The sequence below is a fragment of the Penaeus chinensis genome, chromosome 11 (assembly GCF_019202785.1).
Source record: "Penaeus chinensis breed Huanghai No. 1 chromosome 11, ASM1920278v2, whole genome shotgun sequence".
In the NCBI taxonomy this organism is placed as follows: domain Eukaryota; kingdom Metazoa; phylum Arthropoda; class Malacostraca; order Decapoda; family Penaeidae; genus Penaeus; species Penaeus chinensis.
In genome coordinates, this window is record NC_061829.1 from 10,929,846 (window position 1) to 10,937,345 (window position 7,500).

At 37.8% G+C, this 7,500-nt stretch overlaps 1 protein-coding gene across 1 annotated transcript in view; it reads left to right on the plus strand.

Moving 5' to 3' along the window:
- LOC125030402 (NADH-ubiquinone oxidoreductase 75 kDa subunit, mitochondrial-like) overlaps window positions 1-5,119 on the plus strand; it is a 10,084-nt gene extending 4,965 nt beyond the window's left edge. Inside the window, exons 4-11 of the mRNA XM_047620436.1 lie at window positions 328-517; window positions 766-845; window positions 1,123-1,341; window positions 1,707-1,874; window positions 2,204-2,407; window positions 2,629-2,805; window positions 3,476-3,610; window positions 4,500-5,119. Of these exons, the coding sequence (XP_047476392.1) occupies window positions 328-517; window positions 766-845; window positions 1,123-1,341; window positions 1,707-1,874; window positions 2,204-2,407; window positions 2,629-2,805; window positions 3,476-3,610; window positions 4,500-4,655 (1,329 nt within the window). The 3' untranslated portion in view covers window positions 4,656-5,119. The remainder of the gene's footprint in view (window positions 1-327; window positions 518-765; window positions 846-1,122; window positions 1,342-1,706; window positions 1,875-2,203; window positions 2,408-2,628; window positions 2,806-3,475; window positions 3,611-4,499) is intronic.
- Window positions 5,120-7,500: the final 2,381 nt, after the last annotated feature.

The window sequence follows — 7,500 nt, forward strand, 5'->3', positions numbered from 1 at the left end:
TTAATGGCAAAAAAATACATACATTTTGATTCATTCAAATGCTATTGATGTATGTGAGCATCATATATTTCCAAACTTTGTACATCAACTTTATAAATGATTTTCATTTACCTGAAGGGCTGTAAATTATTATTTGAGTTTGTTATTTCCACCCGTTTTACACAGTATCCATATTGGGAGGTGACAGTGTGTAAACTAGAAGTCACAATAGACAATAACACTGGTATTGTAACTTAGGTGGAAGGATGTCCAGGAACTACCCATAATATAAGTGGCTTCACATCCAAGAGATTTAGAATAATTTGGCACTTAACATCTTGCTTACAGGAGATCAATGAGGAATGGCTGTCTGATAAGTCACGGTTTGCCATTGATGGGTTGAAGCGCCAGCGTTTGATTCACCCCATGGTAAAGGACTCTGCCGGAGAGCTCCGTCCTTGTGAGTGGGAAGATGCACTTATTGTGGCAGGAAAGGCTCTGAAAGCAGCCAATGGCTCTGTTGCTGCCATTGCTGGAGGTAAAGTTTTCTTCTAAATATTTTTCTTTGTGGTTTTATATGCTCTTGTTCTTTCTCTCTGTTCATTCTTTCATTTTTGCAAGACTTTCATGCATAAATCTGCTTCAGGCTTCTACTTTTTTTTTTTTTCCCATTTCATTTTTCCTCTATTTCTTTTTTTCCTATGTAGTTTAAAAAAAAACAGCTGCAAGTATAGACAGTGTTTCATAAAAGAAGTATGGCTGTTCTAATCATTTGTGTCTTTTCAGGACTGGTTGATGCTGAATCACTGATTGCTCTTAAGGACATGGTTAACAGACTTGGTGGAGAGTCTGTTTGCACTGAGGAGGTGAGGTTACCAATGGAAATATTCTTTCACAGATTGAAAGTATGGGTAAAAGGATAGGGAAAGATGCTAATTCAGGTTTCAGTAACTAGCTGGTATGTTTTTTATCCATGAAAAGATGCTTCTCAGATGTTGTCACCAGTCTATACGTGTGCATCAGTGGACACAAATGTGTTTTTTCATGAATAGAAAATTTCTACTAACCTTCCAAACTTACGACCATGGACACATTCATTTTTAAATCTCCACTCACTCTCTCATTTATAAATTTTTCTTTCAGGTCTTCCCTGATGCTGGAACTGGTACTGACCTGCGATCCTCTTACCTGCTCAACACAAAAATTGTCGGTGTAGAAGAAGCTGACTTGGTTTTGTTCGTTGGCACCAATCCCCGGTTTGAGGCAGCACTTTTCAACGCCCGTGTTAGGAAAGCCTGGGTACACAATGAGCTTGATGTTGCAATGATCGGACCCAAGGTGAACCTCACCTATGACTATGAGGTGAGTCATTCATTTGCTCCTTCTATTAGTAAAGGTGGTTCCTATTGTTCTTAAACTATTTTTTTCATTGCATTTTCTTATATAAGTTTGCACTTTCATTACACTTTATGCTTTTCTTATATTTTATTGCCAAAGTTTTATTATTATTATTATTACCATTATTATTTTACTATTTTAGTGTACATTTTTCCTCTTTCATAATTTTAATAATTTTGCAACTGCATCAGTCATTTATACTGTTATTCCCATAATTACAATGCAAGACACAAGGACATAGAAAGTAGACTGTGGTATTTGGTCTGATGCTTAGAAGATGAGTATTGCCTTCATTTTTTTCACTAATAGACCTTCATACTTGGTTACAGCACCTTGGTGATGATGTAAAGATTGTGAACAGCCTCCTGAATGGAACTCATCCCTTCTCGGAGAAGTTGGCTGCTGCAAAGAAGCCCATGATTGTTGTTGGCACCAATGCTTTGTCCCGAGAGGATGGTGGTGCCCTCCATGCACAGCTGGTACAGCTTTCTCAGAAGGTAAAGGCTTAGAAATGGAAAAGAGAGATTGAGATATTGATAATGGTAGTTTTTTTACTTCAAAAGCCATTGAAAATGGTTGGTCAAGTTATACTTGAAACATATCTTTGGGAAATAATATGAGGGAGGGAGGGAGGGAGGATGAAAGTGAGGAAATGAGTGAGTTACTGAGTTTTGTTCATATGTTGATTAAAAAAGTAAATGAATTTTGTGAATATTTAATACTTATGTGGATTAATTGAAGTGGTTGTTAACCTTGTGATAATTTTTTGATTGGGCAAATTATATGTATTCTCTATACAACCAATCAACTCCAATATTATCCTCAGCTGCGCAGTGGTTGTGAAGGAGAATGGCGTGTGTTGAATGTCCTACAGCAGGTAGCGTCACAGGTGGCTGCCCTCGACCTTGGCTATACTCCAGGAGTGGCAGATATTCGCAATAACCCTCCCAAGGTGCTCTTCCTACTTGGAGCAGATGAGGGTGCCATTACCCGGGAGGACCTGCCAAAGGACACAATCATTATTTACCAGGTAAGGAGATTCATGTTTCTTCATCCCTTGGCAACTGATAGCTTTGGTAAAGAAGGAGAATATGTATGTATAGTAAAAAAGTTAAGCAGAACATAGTATTGAGCTTCACAGTTTTTCTAAAATATTTTGAAGTTGATATATAGTGTTTCAGCTTTTTTCATATCTCTGTGGTGTCAAACTATAAACTCTTAAGAGAAAATATCACATTCCCTCAAATATAGGGTCACCATGGAGACCATGGAGCGACCATTGCCGACGTGGTCCTGCCAGGTGCAGCTTACACTGAGAAGACAGCAACCTACGTCAATATGGAGGGACGTGCCCAGCAGACCAAGGCAGCGTTGGTTCCACCAGGCATGGCCCGTGTTGACTGGAAGATCATCAGAGCTCTGTCTGAGGTAGGGTGTCTGTGAGGGGAAAAGGAGAGAAAGTTTAAGAAAAGTAACTTTGTGATGGGATATTCTGTAAGTTATTTTATATTTAGGTTATACAAAATTTTGCTGACAATAATTTTTAGTTTTCTTTTCAAGGTTGTTGGTAGTGGTGGTGGTAGTAGTAGTACCACCACCATTGCTGTTACTACTACTAGTAGTACTATTACTAGTGCTAGTACTAGTACTATAATGTTATATTTTTTTATTCAATTATTTTATTATTATTGTATTGTATTATTGATACTGTATTTTATTATTAATACTATATTTTATAGTTGTAGTAGTAGTTACTGTTACTACAGTTATGTTGTTGTAATTGTTACTGCTACTACTAATACTACTACTAGTACTATTATATTTCAAATTGGAGATGATGATTTAACAAAAGTTTGCTTTTATTTTTAAGTTAATGTTTATGCTATCAAGAGTTGAGAAGGAGAATGATTTTGTGAGGAAATTCAAGGGAATTAACTGATGTAGTGTTTGCAGTTATATAGTTTAATTGCTCTTTATTTCTGAAAGATGTGTATATTAAATCACTGTTTCATATTATGCTCTCATTATGAATGTTGGAATATGTTTTCTTCCTTTTCTTCAGATTGCTATCAATGGACCTTTTGTTTTTTCTTTTCAGATTGTAGGAGCTACACTTCCTTACGATACCCTAAATGAGGTGCGCCATCGCATGGCGGAAGTCTCGCCCAACTTGGTGAGGTACGGAGATGTCGAGGAGGCCAACTACTTTGCACAGGCATCAGCACTTGCAAAGGTAACCACACTTTTCATTGTACTCTTTTTCATTCATTCATGCTCTGACTGTGGAGTAAGATCATTCTTGTGTTGCATGGTTGTAGTAGACTAGTTTCCTATCTTCCATTTACATCAGTTATGGCAGATGCCCTATTGGTCCTGGGCAACCTCCCATCTTCTGCCAAAGTTAGAACATGAAAGGTGTTTTAGTCCAGAAGGATTTATATTTATCTTCATGAGTTTTATCTCATCCCTTAGGAATAGTGGGCCAGTAACAGTATTCATTTTCTTTGGGGTACTTATCGTCAAGAGGTATATAAAGTACATTTGTAACACTATAAATAACATTGATAGATTATTATTTTTACATTTATACAATTTTTATTTTACATTAGATATCAAAGGTATATGTACTTTCAATAATTGCATTAATTGTTCAGTTTAACCAAGTTCATAAGTATCCTTGCATTGCAAAGGCATAAATTGCCCATATTGCTGGCATTTTTACACATTTACAATGTAGTTGTCTCCTCCTTTATCTTATTAATTCATTTAGTAAGGTATTAGACATGATATCGTCACATGAAACTTTTTTTTATAAAATAATATAGACTTTATAGTAAACAGTTAGCTTTTGCCTTCATCATCTTCCTCAAAATTATATGATGTGATATGATAACATGCCCTTCAAATACTGTATTGTGGAATTAGTAATTCTTTCTCATCATACCTTTTTACATCTTTTTATATGGTAGACCAGAGCAGTCTTCCTTTTCTATTACTTTGTCATAAAATTAAAATATGTGATTGTAATATTTTATTTATTTAATTATTTACTTTTTTTTTTCATTATTATTATTTTTAATGTTTGTGTATATATAAATATATATGTGTATTTCTCATCTTAGCTGGTGAAAGCGAACTTTGATGCGGCTCCTCTGGACGTTCCCTTGAAGAAGCTGGAGGACTACTACATGACCAATTCTGTTACCAGAGCCTCCCCAACTATGGCCAAGTGCATTGCCGCAGTGAAGAAAGAAGCGAGTAACAAGTTTCATGGATAAGGGTGTCATGGCAGTTTGTGTTAAATAAATTTAATTAGTTAAAAAAAAAATATTAATGAGGGTAGCTGGTTGTCTAGTTGCAGGAAAACCTTTTAAATTATTACAGCCATGATGATATATATTTATTACCCATTACTTTTGAACTAATGATAACAACTGGAGACTGCTAGACACCCCCCCCCCCCTCCTTCAAGATTTTGATTGTAATATTTAAAGCATTAAGAGCACCTAAGTAGGATTTCAGTTTGGCACTTCAGGGTAAATGAACCAGTCTGAAATTCTGCTAAGTTTGCCTTCCTGTAAAGAGTTTCTATGAGGTTTGTTTTCAAGCTATTAGAAATAAACGTTGAATTTGTCATGGATAGAAACATTCAAACACTTGAGGAAGAAGTACTGCTGGAGGTGGTAGTGTAAAAATGTCTATTTTATTTGTACAGTATGTCCTAATAATAAGAATTTATAAATATGGACTTTCATTTCCTGCAAACATTTCCTTACAGTCAGCATTTTTCATTATGGAGGATTAAAAAGATACAAACAAGCAAGAATTGTATACCGGATTTCACATATTTTCATAATAATGAAATAAAACTATTTTGCTGGAAAAAGGATCGGTTCATGCTCTGATTAGCAGCAGCAGCACAAAGGTTCATACTTTTGTCAATCATTGTATGAATGATTGTGAATGTGAATTTCTTTCATAATGTCCAGGTTGGTTTTGGTATAGAACTGATAACTTTTTTCTTACTAGTTATCTCTCCACCAAAAGAGAGTATTAATATAGGAATCGGTTTCCTTTCTTTCAAACTATACTGCTCTATCTGTATCTCTCCCTTTCACTCTCACTCAGTGGTGGATTTAGGGGGGGGGGGGCAACTGGGGGCAGTTGCCCCCCCTCATTGCTCTGTAACTGGTCTGGCGCTCCCTGTTGGAAGTGCGACACCCCTTTTCTATGAAATGACATTTGATATACTGACAGAGGAACCTCTGGGCTTCATCGTTCTTGGATCATCCAAAAACAAAACATATAATCGGCAAATATCATTCTCACTGTAAGATCATTATAATACAAATCATTATATAACACAGAATGACAATCTTTCTCTGTTGAGGTAGTGGCAGGGTATAAAAAGTAGCATGGCTACAACTTTCCTTAAACAATTTTCAAACCAATCAAAGTGAGCATGACCTACGGTGTAAACTAAACTGATTTCCAACAGCAACATAGTGATGGTACAATATCAATCAATTACCAAAGGTTTATAAGCGCCCCCCTTTATCAACTGCTCCCCCTTCAGAATAGTTCTGGATATGCCCCTGCTCTCACTTTCACTCTAATTCTCTCTTCATTCTCCCCCATCCACATCTTTTTATCTATTTATAGCTGTCTATTTATCTGTTTTACATTCTCACCTTCCCTCTTTCTCTTTCTTACTCACTTCTCTTTTTCTTTTTCCGTTTCCCTCTCTCTCTCTCTCTCTCTCTCTCTTTCTCTCCCCCCTCTCCCTCCCCCTCCCCTCTCCGTCAGTCTGTCTGTCTCTTGTCCTTTCCTTTCCCTCTCCCTCCACTCTATCCATATCTCTCTCCTTCCTCTCCCTTTCTCTCTCCCTTCCTTAACTTTCCTCCTTTTTCTCTGTCCTTCCTCTCACTTCTCTCCTCTCCTCTCTTCTCTCCTCTTTCCTCTCTCCTCTCTCCCCTTTCCCCTCTCCCCTCTCCCCTCTCTCCTCTCCCCTCTCCCCTCTCCCCTCTCCCCTCTCCCCTCTCCAGTGCACTACTTACTTCACTCCCTTCCTCTTTCTCTTACCTTTTTCTCTGTCCCTCCTCTTGCTTTCCTTGTCTTCTCTCTTCTCTCCCTTTTCTCTCTCTCTTTCTTTCTCTTTCTCTCTTTCTCTTTCTCTTTCTCTTTCTCTTTCTCTTACCTTTTTCTCTGTCCCTCCTCTCGCTTTCCTTGTCTTCTCTCTTCTTTCCCTTTTCTCTCTCTCTTTCTTTCTCTTTCTCTCTTTCTCTTTCTCTTTCTCTTTCTCTTTCTCTTTCTCTTTCTTTTTTTCTTTCTCTCTTCCTCTTTCTCTCTTTCTCTCTTTCTCTTTATCTCTTTCTCTCTTTCCCTTTCTCTCTTTCCCTTTCTCTCTTTCCCTTTCTCTCTTTCCCTTTCTCTCTTTCCCTTTCTCTCTTTCCCTTTCTCTCTTTCCCTTTCTCTCTTTCCCTTTCTCTCTTTCCCTTTCTCTCTTTCCCTTTCTCTCTTTCCCTTTCTCTCTTTCTCTTTCTCTCTTTCTCTTTTTCTTTCTCTTTCTCTTTCTCTTTCTCTTTTTTTCTCTCTTTCTCTTTCTTTTTTCTTTCTCTCTTTCTTTCTCTTTCTCTTTCTCTCTTTCTCTTTCTCTTTCTTTCTCACTCTCTTTCTTTCTCTCTCTTTCTCTCCCCTCCCTCTCACATTTTTCCTTTCTCCTTCCTCTTTCTCCTCTTTCTCTGTCCTTTCTCTCACTGAGACCCAATGATGGGGAACTCCTCAACCTGAACGGACTGAGGGAACCATGGGAACGGTATTCCCCTGCCATACCTGGCCCTTACCCCTCAAGGGGACCCTGAGGGGTGGACTGTTTTTTTTTTCCAATATACTCCAGGCTTATCATGGCCAATATTGAAGATGTAACCCCACATTTAGGGGCAATGAGGCTTGTTGCCCCTTTATCAAATAGCCCCAATCCCAGCTCTCCTTTGACCACGGCTCCGAACACTGCAACAACTAGTCCCTCATCAATGCCTACTAGTACAGTATCAACCCTAATCAACAACCAACCCCCAGGAGACATTTCTACTCTCCCAACATGCTCAACTTCAACACCTTTAC